Raw genomic sequence first — 21,352 nt, 5'->3', positions numbered from 1 at the left:
TGGAAGGGTTTCCCACCTCGCTGCCTTTCACTGCCTCTTTTCTCTGCCTTCCCACCCGAGGTCTTACGTTTTCCATTCTCTTTGTAACTCAGAAACTGATTTTGGGCCACTGGGCTCTTCTGTTAGTTTTTTTTTAAACCTATAGAACAGCCCTTACGGGTCAGAAAATCCTTAATTTATGAGTTAGGAGCACTTTCCCTGTGAATGAGCAACTCAAACGTGCCTCTGGGAGAGGACCAAGGTGAGAGGCTCAACTTTGTACCAAGCGGCGTCGGTCTGTGCTCACAGCCCGTGCTTGGGGCAGTTGGCTGAGGGATGCTTCAGTTCACATCTAACGGCTTTTAACCTTTAACAAGAGAAGGTCAACAAATTCTGCATGTCTGTTAAAGCCAAGATTTCTGTTCAGCCCTTTCCTGCGCTACAATAGGAAAGAAATAGGAGTTATCTTGGGGAGAGGCCGACACTGGAGCTTTGGTGCTGCAGAGGTGGGCGAGCTTGTACTCAACAGCCTATGTAAAAAGCCACCTTCAGCATGTTGGAATGGTCTGTGTTTTTATTTAAAAAAATTAAATGCGCTTTAAAGCAAGGTAATTGCATGTTTTAACCATGTTTATCCTTTTTGCCCAAACTAGTGTATGTTGGGTGTTCTTTGGAAGAGCACTTGCCAAATTCTTCATGTAGAGGTGTCTCCATCACTTGCAACCCCACTCGGGAGCCGGTCCGTTGGCGTCGAGGGCATAGTTCTGTCTGCGGACAGGCTCCCCGGGTTTGTGTCTCACTGAAAGGCTTTGTGTTTGCAGTGTGTGGAGAGAGGCAAGGGACCGCATCGTTGGCTTCCCGGGACGTTACCACGCGTGGGACATCCCCCATCAGTCCTGGCTCTACAACTCCAACTACTCCTGCGAGCTCTCTATGGTGCTCACTGGTGCTGCCTTCTTCCATAAGGTGAGATATTGCAGCCACAAAGCCCTGAGCTTTCCTTTTCTTCTCAGAGTAACCAGAGTCTGTATGTCTGTGGGGTGGGTTTTTTTTAAAAAAGAACAAATTTTGGAGCTCACCACTCCTTTTCCCTCGCTTCCTCCAAATTGAAACACGGCCAGCAGCTGGTCTGTGTCCCAGCGAACGGCCTCCTCGAGGAGCAGCCTGTGTTTGTGCCATGTGAGAAGCACCACAGCACTGAAGCAGGCGGAGGGAGCGTGGGGCCGAGCACGTTTCAGCGATGCTCTCAGCCATTGCCTGCCCTGTGCCTTTACTGTAGCACCTTTAGTTTTCCGGACTCAAAAGTGTTGCAAGGGGTGATTTGCAGGGAGGTCATGGGTTTCTGCAGCTGCGTGGTGGCACGGGCTGGCTGGTAGGTGTGGGAGGTGGCTGGTTCATGTTGGAAGGGAGCAGTGCAGAATGGCTCCGGGACAAGCACCTCTCTGTATGGGAGAGGCAACAGAGGGTGAACAGACCTTGAGGAAAGGATGGGATGTTGCCCCGAGGGGACCGTCCTGAGCTGTCATATCGCGGTGGGAAGGCAATCCACCAGCTACTGCTGCCGTGCCGACTGCAGCAGCTAAGGCAGAAAGATCTGAGGGGGCTGAAACCATCGTTTCGTGATTTCTGAGGTTACAGGAGCCTCAGGATTCGGCATGGGTGGTGGCTATAGCATAGAGTTGCTGCTGCTCTGGCTACAGCAGGTCCCTGGGTGCAGGATGAGCTCCTTTATGTGGAGTCTCCACTGGCATCCTTGAGCTCTGAGTCAGACGTCCCAGTGAGCGGTCTTGATACTCACCTGCGGTGCCAGGACGGCTGCAGGGCCGATGCAGACGGCACCGGCGATGGGTGGGCGCTTGCTGCTTGGCACCACCTTGAGCGACGCTGTGCCTTTTTATCTGTTCCAGTACTATGCCTACCTGTACTCCTACGTGATGCCACAAGCCATCCGCGACATGGTGGACGAATACATCAACTGCGAGGACATCGCCATGAACTTTCTGGTCTCTCACCTGACGAGAAAACCTCCCATAAAGGTAAAGTGCCGGGAAGAGGCTTGTTCTGGGCTTTGTGTTTCTGGATAAACAGTGGTTTGGATGATGTCTTTGAAAGGCAGGCAGTTTGTTAGGAGGCGGCTCTGCTCTGGGGGGGATCCGGCTCCCTTTCTCTCAGCACAGGCAGGTACCGAAGCTGTCCTGTGCAGCAAAATCGGGCTGTGTCACATCTCTGAAGCGCTGTGCCGCAAGTGTGGTGTGCTCGAGGCTGTCGGCAGGTCCCCTCTCCGGCCTCGGGGGGATGTACTTTGTGTTCAGCAAGGTGTGAAAACCCAGTACAGCCTTCAGAAGCAGCCAAACCCCCACCATAGCAAGTGGATGAATTGGGGTTTGACTTACACTGCAGCTGAGACCCGAGGCTTTCCAGGCTCAGCAAAGGCCCTTCTGGGCAGCTGATCCCGCAAAGACAAATTCCCTTCTTTCCATAACACACAGCACAAGTAGGAATTATTTCCCTGCTGAATTTGTGGAGCTTCCCACAGACACGTAGGCTCATCTGCGTGCGGAGGGCTGTTGGTCCAAACACAGCAGCCCAGCTGAAATTTCCCTGCCCTGTGATAACAAATGAACGTCACAATTTTGAGCATGAATTTCGGATGCAGATCATTCTGCTCTTTATCGCTGCTGGCAAACTGCTCTTTACAGCCCTGCATATGTCTCACCGTCGCAGGCCAGCTGCCTTGGAGATGGGTTTTGGCCATAAATATGATGGGTGGGTTTTTCTGTGTGGTGTTCTTCCCATCTGGAGCTACTGTGAGGTGGAGGCTGTAGAGTTTGGTGCAGCTGAGAGGAGAATCAAACCAAAACCGAAGGGCGCTGCAATGGGGTGTCTGATTCAAGTCAGACAAGGAGGCCCTTTAATCAACGGGTGGCCCCTCGGCACCTCCTGAAAACTGGAGCCCCCTCCAAAGACCTTGCTCTGGGTGCCTAAAGCAAGAGGCACCCCAAACTGCCAATTCTTCTGTAGCATCTGTGACCAGCAGGGCGAGGGAGGGGGTCCTGCCCCTCTGCCCCGCTCTGTGAGACCCCCCTGCAGCGCCGCCTGCAGCTCGGGGCTCCTCAGCACGGGACAGACACGGGGCTGTGGGAGCGGGGCCAGAGGGGGCACAGAAATGCTCCGAGGGCTGGAGCCCCCCTGCTGCGAGGCCGGGCTGGGAGAGCTGGGGTTGTGCAGCCGGAGAAGGGGAGGCTGCGGGGAGACCTTATTGCGGCCTTTCGGGGCCTGAAGGGGCTGATAAGAAAGGTGGGACAGACTTTAGCAGGGCCTGCAGCGACAGGACAAGGGGTGATGGGTTTAAACTAAAGGAGGGGAGATTCAGACTAGAGAGAAGGAAGGAATTGTTCACGCTGAGGGCGGTGAAAGCCTGGCCCAGGCTGCCCCGAGAGGTGGTCGATGCCCCATCCCTGGGAACACCCAAGGCCAGGCTGGACGGGGCTCTGAGCAACCTGCTCTGGCTGAAGGTGTCCCTGCTCATGGCAGGGGGTTGGGCTGGGTGGCCTTTAGCGGTCCCTTCCCACCCAAACCCTTCTGTGATTCTGTCTGTAGCTGGTGAAAGGAAAAAAGTTCCTTTCTCAAGGTCTTATTTTTTCCTGAAACAGTTTCTCAAACCTTAAACCACAAAAAAATCACTAAGTGTTAGTAGATCATCATGTCCCCCCTCAAGCCTCTGCTCTGTCAGAGCTGGTGTGGACCAAGTCCTTCCTTGCTGGGACACCCTCCAGGGGACACCTGGCAGCTGGGGAGAGCACGGCCGAGTCCGCGCCCGGCCTGCGGCACGCCGTGACTGGCGTCAAGCCAAGTGCCCCCCCGCAGTGCCCGGGGCGCAGGCAGGGTGTCCCCCCCGGCCGGGGTGTTGTGGGCAGCGTGGCACTGACCGTCTTTGTCCCTCTCATTGCAGGTGACCTCCCGCTGGACTTTCCGCTGCCCCGGGTGCCCGCAGGCGCTTTCGCACGACGACTCTCACTTCCACGAGCGACACAAGTGCATCAACTTCTTCGTCAAGGTGTACGGGTACATGCCCCTCCTGTACACCCAGTTCCGTGTGGACTCGGTCCTCTTCAAGACCCGCCTGCCCCACGACAAGACAAAATGCTTCAAGTTCATCTAGAAGGGAGAGGCAGCCGGGCGCCCTCGGCTCTCCGAGCTTCGGCTGGAGGCGGCTGAGGGCAGAGGGTGGCTTTTCAGCAGGGCTGCGAGTGCAAAATGCCTTTTGCTATTGACTCTGGCCTCCCTCCCGTGGAGCAAAAGGGACGTCCTGGATTTGGGCGGGTGCGTTTCCCCCTCCCTTCCCGCTCTCCCCGCAGCGACTCGACCGAGCGACAGGGAACAGGATCTCACGGCTCCTGTAAAGAAACTCCCTAGGATCGTACACTGAGGAATGGCATGTTGGCTAGTGGCTCTGCCCCTTCGCTAGCCAAGGGCAACCATTCTTTTTAATTATAATTATTGTTATTTAAAATGAAAGTGGTTTAGATTTGCCGCGTGAGGCTTTTTTTTTTTTTTTTTTTTTATTTTTCCCCCTCACCCACCTCCTTTTCCCCTCTGGACCTGTCTGCCCGCTCAGGGGGGACCGTAGCGAGGCCAGGCTGGAGCTGCTTCACTGCAAAGAGGTTTTTCCCAGCATCAAGGCAGCTCCGGCCACCACTGCTGTCCCCATCCTTTCTCCCTTCTCCTCCCCTCCCGCATTCCATGTCTTGGCTCGTACTTGCCCTGTGGCTACTACTGAGGACTTTCGGGTGTCATGCGGCCTCCGAGGCCCTGCCCTCGGAGAGGGGCGAGCCAGGACGCGGTTGGCCCCGGAGGGTCCTTCCCTGGCTCCCAGCGGCGTGCCGGTCCCGTACCACAGCCAACAGGGCGTGTGGCTGCTGCGGTCTCTCGGTGTCCTTTCCCACCCCGCAGAGCACACCGCAGGCGCTGCTAAACCTCCGAAGACAGGGAGCGTGCTCAGGGCTTGGGAACGATCCATCTGCAGCACAGCAGGGGCTGGCAGTGCCCCAGGCCTGTGAGTTCGAGCGGGGTTGCCTTGGCCTGTGGTTTTTCTACAGCCGCTGCAGCACCAAAGGCAGCTGCAGAGAGTCTGAGTCTGGCCTGGCCCTTACACAAGTGCTTTGGGACTTCTCCTCCTGCACTTCAGAGCCTCGTTCACTGGCCCTGGAGCTTTGCTCCGGTAGCACCCTGAGATCAGCTACACGACCCGGTGCTGATAAAATAAACCTCTTTCCCCAAAGCATCCGAGAGTGGATGCGGTCTGCCAAGAGTTGGCTCGTGGCGGTGCCTGGCCCCGCTGGGGGAGCAGGCAGGAGCTGAGCTTTCAGCGCCGGTGCCGTGGGGGTCGGGGTATCGGGGCCTTCTGAGATCGTGTCACGTTTAGCAGAGCGGAGGAAAGAGACGACAGCAACCCTTCATCTGTGCGCAGCCCAGCAGGGCCGAAGCCAGGTGCCAGCCCAGCCTGCACGTGCTGGAGCCACGGCCGCACCGTGGGCTGGAGTCCCCGCTCTGCCGCGTCCCTCGTCCCCCAGCCCAGAGTGGAACGTGCCCACGCTGGGTTTGCCCGTGGGCCTCAGCTTATCTGCCTTAAACCCTCACCCCGCCCACGCTCACGCCCTGGCTTTGGGCTGCGTTCGAAGGCTGGTCCCACCAAGAGCTTTCCTTCACGTGATCCAGGATCGCGCTCGTGGGGCTGTTGTCTGAGCTGGTTTCTCTCCCACCAAAGCGAACTGCTGTTACATCCGTGTGCTCGCCCGACCCGTGCTCAGCTCGCTGCTCCGTTCTGCCTCAGTCCCGGCCTGTGACAGGAGGGAAGGACACAGCTTGTCCTCTCTCGTGTGACGTTCTCCCGCAACGCACCCCAGATGGTTCAGGGCAGCCTGGAGAAGCTCTTGCCGGGCAGCTGGGAAGGTGACACTTGTGTCCCCAGCATTCCTGGCCCGACTTCCACTGTGGCAGGTTGCGGCTCAGCACCCTGCAGCAGGCTGTTACCACCTGGTTGTGCCTCTGGTGTGTCCCAAAACAGGAGCAGGGACAGGCTGTCAGCAGCTCCTGGGCTCACTCGTAAGGTCAGCCCTGTCCACACTCCTCTCCTGCAGCCTGCACCACGTTTTGGGGTGTCAGGTGGCCTCTCCAGCCATTTTTCAGCCCTTTTTCATGTCAGCCCCGTGGCCGGGGGTCACCGACACTTGCTCCTTGGGAAGGGGCAGCCCATCCCCGGCAGAGCCGACAGCTCGTGCCTTCACCAGCCCTACAGACCGCAGTGAAATAGGCATCAACGTATCTTTTCCTCTCCATATGCCTTTTTTTTTCTTTCCACTTGCTTTTGGTTTTAACATCAAGTGCTCAAAACAGAGCATGTGAAGGCTCAGACTCTCCTTAAGAATGTGATTGGAGACTCCTGCGAGGTCCTGAAACACCTGGAAGGATGTTTTCTGCCCCTGCTCAGAGTGGAAACATGGCACTTGTCAGCAGCTGCACCAGCGTCAGCATCCCGGAGGGGCCTGACGCTCCTCTGCCGCTGGCTTTAATTCTCCCCTCATTAATAGGCGGTTCGTTAGCAGCGATGCCGTCGCTCACGTACAGCCTCTGCCTGCGCAGCAGGAATCGAAACGGGAGTGAGGATGGTTGCAGGCGTGGATTGCACTTTATATAAATAGAGATATGCTCTTCAGCAACTTATTTTCAAAAGTCTTAAGGGAAATATTATTCTGCTGAGAGACAGTAACATGGGGCGCTTGGAAAGACGCGGACGTGACGTGAAGGGCTGGCGTGGCCGTTGGCGTGGCGGGGGCTCGGGGCTTGCCGAGCCACGTTGCTTGGCGGCAGTCGGAGCTGGCGGCAAGCCCGAGGTCGGGGCTTTCGTCTTTCTGTTGGTGCATTTCAGTTCAAGGCCAATGTCGAGATCAGCGGTGGAAGCCCAAATTGTTCTTCCTCCCAGGCTCTTCACACCCTCTCGACTCTTGCCCAAAGCATTGGGTTGTGTTTTCGAGGATCCCTGGTGCTGCGATAGCCGGGGTCAGGCTCGGAGCGCCGTGGTTGCGCGAGGAGGGGCTGCGTGATGGGATGGCTGCGCGCGCCGTGGGATGGTTTCCTCCTTGCTGAGACCCCCCCCAAAGGAAAGGATTTGGGGGTGAAGAGGTAAATGGGTGCTGCGAGTCGCCGATGCTGCTCGGGGTGGCGGGGGCCACGTGCTGGGTGGCAGCAGCGGCAGGAGGGATGGCGAGCCGTAAGGAAACTAAATGCCAGCGAGAGCATCTCTTTCCCAACTCTTCCCAAACAGACACCGAAACCCCTCCAGAGCACAGACTCGTGATTCACACCCCGACTTTCTGCTCCTGCGGTATCCCAGCATCTGAGCTGTCTCCAGCTTTCCTCCACCACCAGGGAGGAGAGAGGCATTTCTGGAGAGCGGTCCAGCCCGTGCCACCGTCCCCAGCGTCCTCCCTCGCTACCCGTCGCTCTCCTGTGATTTTCAGGGGTCCCAGGGTAGCTCCGAAGCTCAGGTTAGGTTGTACGATTCATCCCCGCTCCAGCACAGAGCAGCCTGGGGCACGCGGGCCCCGGAGGTGGGAAGGTCCCTCTGTGGCTGCACCTTTCCCAGGGGAATGGCCTTTTCCCTCTTTTCAGTGTTTCTGCTGCTTCACCCGGGACTGGGGGGTGCAGCCGGCGGGTGCCGGGTGCGGGGCGAGGCCTTTCTCACGTTCGCTGTAAATAGCATCGTCTGCTGTGACACGGACCCTGCCCCACACCCGGTCCGTGTCGCACAGCACAGCCCCTGCCCTCCCCTGCGCCGTGGTTGTGCTGACTGCTCCGTGAGCACCAGGTTTAAAATTAAAAAAAAAAAAATTAAAAAAATAACAAAAAAAAGAGAAAAGAAACACTCCAACACGAGCACAATGTTGAGGTTTTTTTTTTTTGTAAAAGGATCCAATAAATGGAGAGTTTAACTTGAGAGCGGCTCCGTTCCTCCTTTGCTGGGTGCTGGGGGAGAGGGGTCAGGACTGGAAGGGGGCTCTGTGGCCCTGGGGCACCCTGAAAAAGCAGCATCTCCCCAGGCCTGCATTTCCCGAGGGAGCAGGAGCAAGGGGCAGGTGAGCTGGGCGGGAATGGTGGAAACCCCTCAAGGACAGCAGCATCCGATGCTAAACCCTGCTGCGTCCCTCGGCGCGCTCGTGGCTGGGCCAGGAGAGCCACCAGTCCAGCCCCAGCGGGGTTTGGACCCCCACGTAGCTTCAGGGGACATCGCATCCCAGCTGTCGCGGTGCTGCAGGGCTGCTGGTGGCGTTGGGGACACCCAGCCAGGCCGGCGGATCTGGGAGAGGCTGGAAGCCCTCGGAATTCAGCACCAGTGATTCAAAGCTCAGCCGACCAAAAAGCACCTCCCCGAGGGCCTGGCTCCACTCAGGACACGGCCCTGGGGCCTCGGCCCTGCAGAGGGATGCTGAAAGCCACCAGGGACGGGTTGGCCAGGTATTTCTAGGCAATGAAAAGTGCAGCCTAGAATGAAATGAAAGGGTGGGATCGCAAACCTTCCCATCCCTGCCCTGGGGTCCTCTAACAAGGAAATTTGGGGACCATTTCCTATGGCGCTCGCAGGCATCGCTGGCTCGGGGTGCTCCCGGCCGCTCCTCTGCGCAGGAGGCGGTGTGGGAAAACCAAGCGGATCCGCGTGATTCCTGAGCTGATTTCCGCCAGCCTCAAACCTGCGGCGAGGAGCAGAGCAGGGGGACGGAGGTGGCTGGGCCGTGGGGTCCCCCCTCGACTCTGGGCTGGAAATCCCACACTGCACGTTGCTGGATTTCCTCTCCCTTCCTTTCTGCTGCCGTTTTTTGGCCTTTCCTCCGTGGTTGCTGGGTCACCTCTGTGTCACCTGCCCTCGCTGCTGCCCCACGGGAAATGGCCCCTTTATTCTCCCTGCTGCCTTGGGGTGAAGGATTTTCCCCCGGGGGAGTGATTGTGCTTTATTTCCAGGATGGGTTTCGGGGAAACCCCAAATGATTTTGATCCCAGAAGGGAGGAGGTGGCTGCTCTGCCCAGGACCTGCCTCCCAAATGCCTGGGGTCTCTCCTCAAACTGTCGCTGGAAGGGGGGACATCACCAACAGCGTGAGGGCACAGGCAACCATGCTCGAAGGCTCGGACCTGGTTTTGGGGGTCCGGCTCCCCAGTGAGCCCAGCAGCGTCTTGGGCACTGGCTTGACTGTAGCAGTTTTGCTCGTGGGGCTTTTCCAGCCCTTAGGCAGGAGATAAAAATCACCAGTTAAATGATTTTTACAGCAACTGTGACCTTGGTGAGACGAGCCACAGCATCACGGCTCCTGTTTGGTTTTCTTTTTTTCCCCATATATAAGGGTTTGTACCTTGGGATGAGGGAACAGACACCGGGGAGAGGATGGGGGGATAAATCCCCCTAATAACTCAATCCCTTCTACCAGGCGGGAGGGCCGGGGCGGGAGAAGTGCTTTACACTCCTCGACACTAAACAGTGCCCTCACCGTTCCCTTTCCGATGACACATCCTTGAAAAAGCAATTCAAGCGAAATGGCTCCCCATGTTTCCATCAACGCCGTAAGAACAACCAGCTCCTGCGAGAGCCCAGGCGAAGGCCCCGCCGCCACCGGCGCGGCTGCTGGCACCCTCCTCCCACAGCCCTGCCTTGCGCCCCAGCCGCGCCGAGACAGGCAGGAAGAGGGAAATTACTCATTTGGGGTTCGGGTTTTTTTTTCCTCCCAGCTGGACATGCAGAAAAGCGCTGCTGCAGGGCCGGCCACCGGCAGCATCACAAAGCTGAGGTCGTGCTGCGTCCATCACTCCTGGGTTGATTAGATGACCGCTTTTCCACCCACAAGCCAGGACAGCCCGTGCATCCCGGCATCACTTTCCTGTTGAAAAAAAAAAAAAGACTTAAATGGAAGCGTGTGTGGTGTTGTGGGGAGCAGGTCTGGCAGGGAAAGGGGAGCGCTGCGGCTGCGGGGCGTTACAAACCCCTACATCCATATCATTTTTCGGAGGGCATTGCTGGGCCTGTGCTAAGCCATGTGCAGGGTTTACACCTCTGGCTTGCTGCCTGCGACGGACTGTGAAAAGTTTTAGGAAGGAAAAATAGGATTTTATCCTCAGCGTTTTAAGAAGTTACTCCATAGTTGGTAGGGGGCTGAAAAGCAAAGGGCTGCTCGTTACCATGGGTGCCCAACACACAGGGAGGGTCACCCTCCTCGCTCCCCGCGTCCTGCTTTTAGCCCCGGGGCAACGGCACTCAGCTGCAGTGGAAATATGAAGTGGGAATGGACTAGACTAGACTTGACTAGTCTGGACTAGTCAAGGCCTGGGGCAGAGGGGCTGGGAAGTGCCCGGCGGAGAAGGCCCTGGGGGTGCTGGCTGACAGCCGGCTGGGCATGAGCCAGCAGTGCCCGGGTGGCCAAGGAGGCCACCAGCCCCCGGGCTTGTGTCAGCACTGGGGTGGCCAGCAGGAGCCGGGCAGGGATGGGGCCCCTGTGCTCGGCCCTGGGGAGGCCCCACCTCGAGTGCTGGGCTCAGGTTTGGGCCCCTTGGGACAAGAAGGGCCTGGAGGGGCTGGAGCGTGTCCAGAGAAGGGCAGCGGGGCTGGGGCAGGGTCTGGAGCACAAGTGTGCTGGGGGGCGGCTGAGGGGGCTGGGGGGGGTTTAGCCTGGAGAAGAGGGGGCTGAGGTGGGCCCTTCTCGCTCTCTGCAGCTGCCTGAGAGGGGCTGGAGTGAGGGGAGGCTGGTCTCTGCTCCCAAGTCACCAGTGACAGGACGAGAGGAACCGGCCCCAGGCTGCGTCAGGGGAGGTTTAGGTTGGGTGTGAGGGAAAATGCCTTCCCTGCCAGAGGGGTCAGGCCCTGGCACAGGCTGCCCAGAGAGGTGGGGGAGTCACCGTCCCTGGGGGGGTTCAAACACCGTGCAGCCGTGGCACTTGGGGCCATGGTTTGGGAGGCCTGGGGGTGTTGGGTTGGGGGTTGGCCTTGGTGATCCTGGAGGTCTTTCCCAACCTTAGTGATCCTGTGAATCCATGATTCTCTGACTAAACTAGAATAGATTATTTCAGTTGGAAAGGACCTACAAGGATCACCTAGTCCAACTGCCTGACCACTTCAGGGCTGACCAAAAGTTAAAGCATGTTTTTAAGGGCATTGGGAGACCCGATCTTGGCTTAAAACCCCTGGGCAAAGCAGGGTTTTGCCCACAGTGCAACCAAACGGCTGCAGAGAGGTGAAGAAGGCATTGGCAAACCAGAAGGGGCAGCTGGCACCTCCACAGAGCACCTGCAGCCACCCAGTGATGGTGTGTGCTGGGCCGACGGCAGCACACTGGAATTTCGAGGCTCAAAAGAGTAAATATTAAGAGCAGTCAGAGAGAAACGAGTAGTTATTAGCCAGGCAATTAATAAAAGACCTAGGCCACGCTCAGTGCTGTGCCTGCAAGGGAAGGATAATTGTCACCGTTCGGTTTAACCCACTAAGTAATTTAATGGAGTTTAAGAAAAGCAAAGACAACATCCCTGGATCAAGCGCCACTGGTCCTTGCGAGCGCCTCCCTGGAGCCCAGCTCTGCCCCAGGGGTGCTGCCAGCCCCGGAGCAGCCCTGCGGCAACAACCCGGCAGCTCTTTTATTTTTCCTCTTCCCTTAAAGCTTATAAAGAAAGAGACGTGAGGTGTAACACCAGTTCCTACAGGTTGGCTTTAAAGCCTTTTGGATGCTCTTCTTGCAGGTGTTTCTCGGCAGAGGGCCCTGCTCTCTTCCGTAGCTGGTTTTGAGCTCTCACCCTGCATGTCTTGCTGACAACTTGATAATAAATATTAAAAATAAGACAAGTTGCGATGTCTTTGCGTGCGGTTGGGCGGCTCCGTGTAGCATCACGGGGCTGCTTTGCTCTGTCCCTCACCCTTTTATTACGGAGCACACATTAATATCAAGAAAATACTAATAAAGCCAAGTTTTACCAAGAAGGAGGCCAGTGTTTGCATCTTTGGTTATTGCTGCAACAGGGACCAGCTGGTTGTCAGAAGTTTTCTGCCAGGGAGTTCACACTAACCCCACGGCTTGGCCTAAGCGCACTGAATTACGCTCTGCCTCAGGACATTCGCTGGCTTAGCTTTAATTCCCCACAGCAGCCCGGCCTTGCCATGCTTGAGATGGAGACATCACCCATGTGCTCAGGGCAAGGAGAGGGACATGTCCTAGGGACCCCCAGGGACAGAGATAGGGCCAAGGGAGAGAGAAGATGGGGAAATGATTCAAATTTTTGCCTTAATTAAGGCAAGGAGTTCAGCAAACTGATGCCATGACTTCTGAAACAGGAGTTTGGGAAGATCATTGCTTCTTAGGGCTGAATTAGTCCCGCTTGGCTCAGGAGCCCGCTATGGTGCTGCTTGACTGTGTTGCACCAGTCACTGGGGGCAATGTGGGATGCTGGCCGTGCTCTCCGACCCTAAAGAAGCCTTGCCCAGGGGATCCTGCCACTGTTTCCTGGCCAGGGCTGCCCCATGCTCCTGGGCAGTGCCCCATGGCCCCAAGTGTCCTCAGGGGAGAAGTACCGTGTCCCCACGGTGGCTTGGCTGTAACCCCAAGGTCCCGTGACCTTGCCAGAGGTCTTGCGAGAGAGACTTGGCTTGTTCCCTGTGGGCCCCAAGCCTTGGTGATGGGACCCAGAGCAATGAGGTCTCAAGCTGTAGGTCCTTGGTGATGGGTCCCCGGTGGGGTGGGCTCATACTTCACAAGCCCCAGCTGATGGGTCACATGGGGCCCTGTTAGATCTGACTTATCTGCCCCATCACAAGCCTACCCAGGCCACGCTGACCGCAAACGTCCCTGCACTCAGCTTCCCCATTCCTCCCAAAGGATGAGGGCTGCCGGGGCACAGACCCAGCGTCTCGCTCCAGCTTCCCTCAGGTCATCGTGCCCAGGTTCCCGAGGAGGTGACCCTGGTGCGGCTCGGGGCGCTCATCAGGTGGTGTCGGGGCCAGCTCCTTCCCCGTGACGCTGACTGCCTCTGGGCATGGTGGGGGCCGGCACGAGCCTGGGATTGAATGACTTGGTCTGGTTGTTTTTATTAAGGCTCCCATTAATAGGCACAAAACACAATATACTTCACTCCTTCCAGGAATATCTGGTCCATAAAAGCCAGTCAAGTGCAGAAAGCTGATTTTTAACCTTTTCCCCGCATTCTCCCCCGGCCCAGCGACGCAGCCCCGGCTGCGCTGCGGCAGCGCACAGGACGGGAGGTGCACTGAGACTGAATCACTCGCCAGGGCCGAGGTGCGGCCCTGCAAAGCGGCTGCTTGAGAAGCAGCCCAGCTGCGAGCAACGCCACTGGCATTTAATTAGGGGAGCTCGGAGGGGGGGAGGCAGCGCACGGCATGTGGGCCTCCCACGTCACACCTGGTCGCAGGGACTGGAGGTGGCCATGGCACCATGAACATCACACGGTGGCCAAGGGGATTTTTGGGGTTAGGCTTTTTTTTAAACTTTCTGGAAGAAAGAGAGTGAAACCAAGTAACTTGGCTGCTGTTTGTCCATTAAAGCGTGTATCTGTGGTTAAACCGTATTTGCTATCCGTCGTATTCCACCCCCTCCAGCCGCAGCTCTCCTGGGCTGCCATGGTTACCTCTGCACGACTGACCCAGCCGGAAGAAATGCTATTTATTTTTCTTCCTTTGTGCAGAATGAACAAGCACTTATTTTTGCTAGTTTCATGAAGATTTTTTCATTTGAAAAAAAAAATAATCCATGTTTAGTTTCCAGCAGGCACAACTTTTCCATTTATAAGAAATGAATCAGTTTTCAGAGCTGGGCTGGAGCAGTAAGAAGTTTTCGTGATCAAATCGACAAGAAGAAAATTGTAAAAACTTTTAATTTATTTTTTTTCCCTCCCAGGAGGGTGGAAAAGCCTTTGGAAAGCCATTAGCTACCAGATGACCTGCTAGAATACCAGCAGGGCTGTTCCTGGCCAGAGCTTTGCACCGCAAGTAAGGTTTTTGGTGTGACAGCTCAATCGCGCCAGTTGCCTTTCAGTGGTGAACCAAGCTAGAAACGAACTGTTGAGCTTGAGTACATCCTGTTAATGAGCAGAGCGGCCCACTCCCGGTTCCCAAATTACCTTCAAACCACTATGCTTTTAATGTGCCCTGTGCCGCAGCAGCTTCCAGCTGGAACCAGTCTCAAGGCAGCCTGCAAAGGCGGCTGGAATGATTTCTGTTCCACGTAAGGAGAAAGTGAGGCGCTAAAGCCAGGAAGGTGTCCAAAAGCCTCCATCAGAGGCAGGACTGGGCTGGAGTGCTCTAGTTCTGTCAAGTTAAGCAGCACTGAGAGATTTCCACAGGGGGTTTCGGCGCATCAGGGTTTATTTGGCCCAGTTATACACTAGTCACTCGATGGAACAGCTATTGTGGCCGATACAGCCTGTCTCACCCCTCACTTCTAAATATTTCCTTGATACCTTGAGATCAGTAAAGCCTCTCTGTCTAACCTGACTCTCTGTAGAGCGAGGCTGTGCTGGATGAGTAGGTTAGGTGGTTGCTCTCCCCTGCTATGGAAGGCTGGATGGACTCGTAACTCCTGCAAAGACAGCAAGTCTCTTGCTTCCCTGCCCTCGCACACCTGCAGTCAGAGAAACACAGATTAAATCTTTGATGTCAGTGAATCCGCAGCCCTGTTACTGCAGGGCTCCCTGTCATATAACGACATAGAAGTCACAGGAATGTCCCCAGGTGTCTCAGCACCCAGGTAGTTCAGCTCATGGGTTCTGGCTCACGGGAATCCTCTTGACTACGGGTAGCTACAATTCGGCCCTACCCCAGCTGAGGTCTTCTTGACTCATAGCTGGGCGTAAATGCTTCTCGCTCCTTCGGAATGGAGCACTCGGAGCCCATTTACCACCAGGGAGTGACAGCTCTGCTCAACCGCACCCGTGTGGCCTCTGACAGCAGTTTGGCGAGGGGAAAGGCCACGGGCCAGAGCCCGCGCTGACCCAAAAGCTCGGTGGAGCCAAGCCTGGAAGGTCAGCCGTGGCTCAGAAGCAGCGCATCACACAGCCGCAGTGAGGGCTGGCGCATAAGCAGCCACGAAGTGCTAATGACTGACTCTGCTTCCCCTTTCTCAAAAGGCATCAGGAAGAATGGAGGCGGAATTTCAGGCTTGGGGGTGTGCTTTCACTGTGCCAGCAAACTGATTTTTTCCCTCGTTCTTTGCCCCAAAATAAGCTGTTCACGGTGAATTGTTAGACCTTCCGATCGCCCCCCGCAGCATCCCCTGCGAGCCCTCCCCGGCAGCGCGCTGACTCGCATTCCCTGATGCTCAGTTGCTCGAGCGCAGCCTTCGCCAAGTGGAAACCACTGCCTTCGCGCTCTGCCCGCCGGCACACGGCTGGCCTGCCCGCGCGCAGCCAGGCTGGCTGCAACGCGCAGCCTCGGGTCTGGCTTCCTACAGCAACAAGTGAAATAATTATGAATGAAAATGAGTATATTCACAAAATGAAGGCTCTGGAACACTGGGAGCGATGCTCTGGGTTACAAGGAGAAAGACACGCTCAAGGACTCATCCATTACACGCTGACTCTTCCCTCTCCCTCTCCCCCTGCCGCCTCAGCTCAGCTGAGTTTATCACATGGCCTCTGTGTGCTACGAATAATCTTTTTGGAGATTTAATTACAAGGTGAACTATGTCCAATTCTATTATTTCATTTTCAAGTGATGGTAAAGAAGGCAAACTACTGCAAATGTTGTAACCTCCTATGAGGATTAATGCTACTGCAACTAGGTTTTGATCACATTAATGATGCCATTTCTCTCCCGCCCACGACACGCTCGCAGAGCAGAGGTATGGATGCTGGAGCCTGTACATCCAATCGAACAGAAATCCTTAATGTGTACGAAATGTGATGTGGAAACCGCAATAGCAAATAGTTTTTATTACAGAGATGTTCTTCCACTGCCTTAATCTGCCCAAAGCTCTAAACCGAAGGAGCAGCTGGAGTTGACAAATGCGCATATACATGCACAGGCGGATGTGGAATAGGCACCCAGATGCTTTTATAAACCACAGAATGTGCTTCCTCCCTGGCAGCCTTACTATGCTTTTTATTTTTAACACCAAATAAATACATAACAATCCAATAAAAACCAAAGAGCAGTAAATCTGAGAGATCAGTTGCTTTTAAAAGCAATACTATTTACTAAGTTTAGGCCCCAAATATATGACTTTTGGGAGTGAAAAGCCTCCCCAGGGCTGCAGTACAGATGGCTTCGTATAAATGACTCAGTTTTCAATCAGGATTTGGGATCGTGGCGGCTGAAAGGACAGGTTTTGGAAGGTAGAAACAAGAGGCACTTAAAGGTTTTTCACGAGCATTAGGAGATTAACTACTTTATGTACTTCCAAAAGTATCTTCCTGAGATACCTCCTCCAATGATGGAGGAACCCAGGAGAAACCAGTGTTTAGTGTGGCTCAGTGAAGAGCCTAGAGCTGGGTGGACAAATCTGGTCACAGCAGATGGGGGTGCAGCATCAACAAACACCTTGCATTGCAAAAGCATCTAGCTTTCCCAAAATCCCTCTACTCCTGCAGAAAATGGCCAGGCTCTTGCCGCTTCGAAGCTATTCTACAGATCCAGCACAGCCCCCTTTCTCTATTTCTGTTTTTATTATCTTTGCCTTACCAGCTTTCTCAGTCCTCTTTGTGCCAGTGAAATACACATGCGCAGTGTAGATGGAGGACAGACAGGAAATTGGATCTGGTGACTGGGAAGAAGCAGTGGGGAAAAAAATAAATATCTAAGGCCATTGTTTCAATATTCCTACAGAGTTTTCTCAGATAAAGGACTTGGGCATACATTGCTGAGAGAGTCACTCAGAGAAATGTCTGTGTCTGCACAAAGTTTCACCCTGGCCTCGTAAGTATACATCTATTTACTCTGTAGTTCGTATTTCCTATAAGATTCCAACTCCCAATTTTACAGAACAGGAATCCCCTCCAAAGTATTCCAAAACCGGTTAAAAATAAAATTTAAAAATCAGATAGATACTAAAAATTCTTCCTTGCTTCTCAGTGAAGGGGAAGGCGGTTTCTGGCCTCTTTGAATCAAGAAATTCTCCCTGGGGTCACTTTCTGGAAAGCTTTTAGCTCTGGTGCTCTGGGGTCTCTCCTTGCAGAGCAGCATGATGACCATGAGCTAAAATTTCTGCAGGAATTTGAGAACCAGGTCACGCAGTTTCACCCTCAAAGGTTCATCGTTGTCGCAGATGATGTGCGTGGAGTCCTCTTCGATCTGAATGAGGGTTTCTGCCTCCTGGAGGAGTACGATGTGGCCTTTGGCTGTGTCCTCCACCTTCACGTCACTGAAACCATGCTAGATGTAGCGTTGGGGAGGGAGACAAAGAGAGAGACGTTACTACAGCTCCAGAAAACAGGCGGAGATGAGAGACAGGGGTAGGAGAAGGGAGAATGGCTATAAAATATGGAGTGCCATTGCAGATATCCTAGATCTCTGGGATTTGCAGAGGAAACACTCTGCAAAAACTAAGCTAAAATGACCGTCATTATAGAAATGGATAAACTATAGAACAGGGAGGAAAAGCCAACATTTTCACCAGGCCACTGCAACTGCAAAATCTTGAGAGACAAAGAGGAAGAATGGCTCCTTTAACTTACAGAAATGACCATCTGCTGACATTACTGCCTCAAAGAAGATGACAGTGGAGAGCTCCTGAACCCCAGGGCAAAATTCCTCACAGGCAATCCTGCCTTTTTTCCTGCTAATTTGCTCCAAGGAGCCATGCAGGAGAGAACAGGGCTCCACAGAGCAGTAACCAACTGCCTGTAAGTTCAGCCACCAAGCCCCCTGTCCTGCAGCTCCCCAGAAAGCTTCTCCAGCAGTGGAGATATTTACAGGGTCTCTTCGTCACTTGGTCACCTCATTTCCAAAAAACTTGTAGGTACTTAAATACTTTTGAGACCTCTTCCCCACCGTTCAAATGTATTGGACATCAGCTGATGAATCCAAAAGTTACATGGGGGAAATTCACCCGTGCAGAGGGACCCCAAAAGCTCAGCTTCCATAGGAAACCAGGAAGAAATGACTGATGTGAAGCCCCTGTATCAGGACATGACTCCACGGGGAACTATTCCCTCCATACTCAGTGCAGGGACACACATGTTCCCTGACATACTTCGCTAGCTCATTAGCCCCCCTCCATTTCAAGCTACACTAAAAATATTTTCCCTCTTTCTGCTTGCAAAGCAGCACATTTCTGAGATTAGCAGAAATCTGCTTGAACCTCACTTGCCACCAAAGACTTATTACCTTCTCGAGCGTCTGCACAAACTGGTCCACGGGAATGGAGCCGCTCAGCAATGGCTTCAAAGGTTTACACTCTGGCACGTCATCGCTCACTCGCTTTCTCTTCTTGCTGGCAGGAGGCTGCGGAGGTTTTGGAGGGAGCTAATGGATGAGAAGGTGCACAGTTACGCAGTGAATCACATCAGCTTATTATAATTTAGTTGGAATAACAAGCACATGAGATAGGAAAGGAATACTGATTTTGTTTTCTGTCACTGAAGGGGAACGTTGCAGTACTGAAGAGGAGAGGAGAAACCCAACCTTGGGCTCCACTGCAGCTCTGCACACACAAGCCACCATTTATAGAAGTAAATTAGCAGTTTTTAGTTCAAATCTCCATCATCTTAAAATTTTTGCCAAATTCAGTTCTCTTCAAATTTCCGTCACCTTAAAAGGCCTGTCAGACTCAATCCAAGACTGAAGCTTTCTATTTTAGTGTTCAAGTAACCTGTAACATTTTCTAGGAATCATGCCTTAAAGAAGTCAACGCCTTGAAAAATCACACTCTAAAAGATTAAACAAGTTGAGCAACAGCCAAATTCAGAGTAAATAACTACTCGGGGAATGAGAAAAACGGGTGATTTATTTCTCACTGGCCTCAGAAAAGTGAGTCTTTAGGAAGAACTTGAATTCAGACAAGGAGGCGTGAGAGACGCTGCAGCGCTTGAAAAATCACTGGAGTGTGATCTGGGTATAATTTTGTGCTGCTTCAGAAAGCTCTCTGCCTTAACTCATCCCTGAGACCCTTCTCCGTTAGCAGGGAGGGGAGGCAGGGTTAGCACGTGCAGCGGCAGCTAACCTAGCACTGTGCGTTGCTGTGTGTGCGGGCAAGGCGCGGGGTTAACTGAGCACTTCCGAAAGACTTTTCCTGGAGATGAAAACCAGATTCCTATAAAAAGAACAGTGAGGAAATTATTGTGCAAAATAAGCCCACGTGTCCTGTGCCAAGTAAGTTAGTAGTAAGGGGAACTGTCAGCACTGGTCTTTCCCAGTGAACTAGCAACTCCGTCCCTGGGAAAAAGGTGCTGGGGGGAGTTTCTCCAAATTTTTGGCAAGACTGTTTGCCAGGGATGCGTCTGCACAACACACATGGCATTTGCCTGAAGCCACCCCAGCGCCCTGTAGCACCCTGTACACTCCAGGTGACAGACTGGGCTCCTCTCAACTCTCTGTCTTTCCCATCCTGTAGCATCATGTCTGAACCTGCTGCTGTGATGTCCCTGTGTTTTTTTCAACAGCCAGGGAAGAGCGTTTTTCACTGTTGGGAGAGAAATGCTGCCTGCTCAGAGTGAGTACCACAAGCAGGGATGCACTTTACAAAAGCCACCATTTTCCCTGACGTTGGTGGGCCTAGATGCAGGTATGTGATCTGTGCATCAGTCACCGATATGGTGGATCCCGGGCTCAGCCAACACTGACAGATACCGCTGGGCTGGCTTGTCTCCATCTGTATGTGAGGGCTCTGGCATTTTAAGCCTAGGTCTAAGTTTATTTGGCATCAGGAATCTGAGTACAGAAGGGAGTAAATGAACAACACAAAGGAGAAATCAGCCTCAGACCAACTGCATTTTAATATTTCGATTTGTTCAGGGTTGCCTAGTGTTTCTAGGGAACTGACCTGGAAAAAGTAAGACAGCCTGTCTGCTGTGCAGTGATATAAATCCTTAACCAATCCTTCCGTCCCTGCATTAAAGACATTACCATCACTGGGCCCTTTTCCCAAGTGCAGTGGGCCCAGCCCAGCTGCCCAGCTGCCCAGCTGGAGAGGCAACATCATGCAGAGTGTGGCTTCACCGAGTTCCCTGCGTGTTCATGCATCAAAGGAGAAAGGTGACCGGGGTGTCCACTGCTATGCAGGGCCACCAGACATCATCCCCCTTTGCGGAGCACTAATGCCAGGAATTGCGGAGTCAGCCTAAAGGAGGTGGTAGGAAGGATGTACAAGGACGTACAATCCGCTTCTTGGGGAACAGGGCAACTTAAGAAAGACAGTCCCTTCACATGTCTGATGTTTTAGGTCATCTCTCCCCTCTGACCCTCAGTTTTAAGTCCACAAGAGGCTGACTGATGCTGATCCTGCTGTATGGGTTATGAAAGACAGCAGTATGATTTGTAGCCTCTCTTCAGGAATAATCTCACTTCCCCTTTTATCTTAGCCAGGCACATGGCCAATGAAAAGAGGGTAGAGAGATTTATTTGCATCCCACTCTCTAAGTGTAATTCCTCACTCGCACATGCCAGGACAAAGCATCTGACAAGGACTCCGCTCCGGTGGGGAAAGAGTTGTTGGAGGGGTTGCTTCACGAGAAGAGCTGGGGTCCCAGGTGGCAGCAAACCCAGGGTAGGGATATTTTTCTCCCTTTCCCGTTATACCATACCTGCAGCACATGCTTGTTGTCTTTAGTATGCAACATGGCAGAAACTGTTGCTAAGGAAATGCCAGGCTTAATCTCCAAGGGCACAAGCGAATCTGCAAGCTAAAGCAAAAGAAGGATTTTGTTCAGCAAGTCATAATCTCACAATTTGTATGAATCCAGCTGTGACTTAAATTGGCAGCATGGTATTTTTAAACACAGGCTAATGAACTGTAAACACAAACCCACTGATACAATGACAGAGCGCTCCTCTCACCTGCTTAGCCCTCTTTCCAGCTCTTAAAGCTACTGACTTTCATACCGTTATCAGAGCAGTGTGAGGTTTTCTGTAACCAAGGCAAGTCTTGCAAAACATAACAGTTAAAGAGAAACCTTGTTTAAAAAGACATCAACTCCTTTATTAAGAATTTTTATTAATAAAACTCATAATGTAATTCACCATTATTTATTTTGTTCATTACATCAATGGACAATGAAAAATCAAAGCCAGTTTCCTTTCCGTTCCTTAGTTCTGTGGCGTTCTGGCTGCAGAATAGCTGGAAGAAAAGGGTTTGTCCTTAAAAACCCAATGGCTCTGTTGAGTGGTTTGAAATTTTTCCTTA

The 21,352-nt window shown here is 53.5% G+C and overlaps 2 protein-coding genes across 6 annotated transcripts in view; one reads left to right on the top strand and one right to left on the bottom strand.

The window, feature by feature from the left end:
• The window catches only part of EXTL3 (exostosin like glycosyltransferase 3), a 141,097-nt gene extending 136,585 nt beyond the window's left edge, over positions 1–4,512 (top strand). For all 5 annotated transcript variants that reach the window (XM_064448305.1, XM_064448301.1, XM_064448304.1 and 2 more), the window contains 3 exons: positions 801–945; positions 1,887–2,015; positions 3,932–4,512. In XM_064448305.1, coding sequence (XP_064304375.1) covers positions 801–945; positions 1,887–2,015; positions 3,932–4,141 — 484 coding nt within the window. In that variant the 3' untranslated portion in view covers positions 4,142–4,512. The remainder of the gene's footprint in view (positions 1–800; positions 946–1,886; positions 2,016–3,931) is intronic.
• An 11,403-nt stretch (positions 4,513–15,915) lies between these two features.
• Positions 15,916–21,352, bottom strand: part of INTS9 (integrator complex subunit 9) — a 75,425-nt gene continuing 69,988 nt past the window's right edge. Inside the window, exons 15-17 of the mRNA XM_064448300.1 lie at positions 20,754–20,852; positions 18,340–18,477; positions 15,916–17,385 (exon numbers count right to left, since the gene is read on the bottom strand). Of these exons, the coding sequence (XP_064304370.1) occupies positions 17,209–17,385; positions 18,340–18,477; positions 20,754–20,852 (414 nt within the window). The 3' untranslated portion in view covers positions 15,916–17,208. The remainder of the gene's footprint in view (positions 17,386–18,339; positions 18,478–20,753; positions 20,853–21,352) is intronic.

The sequence above is a fragment of the Phalacrocorax carbo genome, chromosome 3, assembly GCF_963921805.1.
Source record: "Phalacrocorax carbo chromosome 3, bPhaCar2.1, whole genome shotgun sequence".
Taxonomy (NCBI): Eukaryota; Metazoa; Chordata; class Aves; order Suliformes; family Phalacrocoracidae; genus Phalacrocorax; species Phalacrocorax carbo.
Note: the sequence above shows the minus strand (reverse complement) of the source record. Positions and strands in the feature narration are given on the sequence as shown.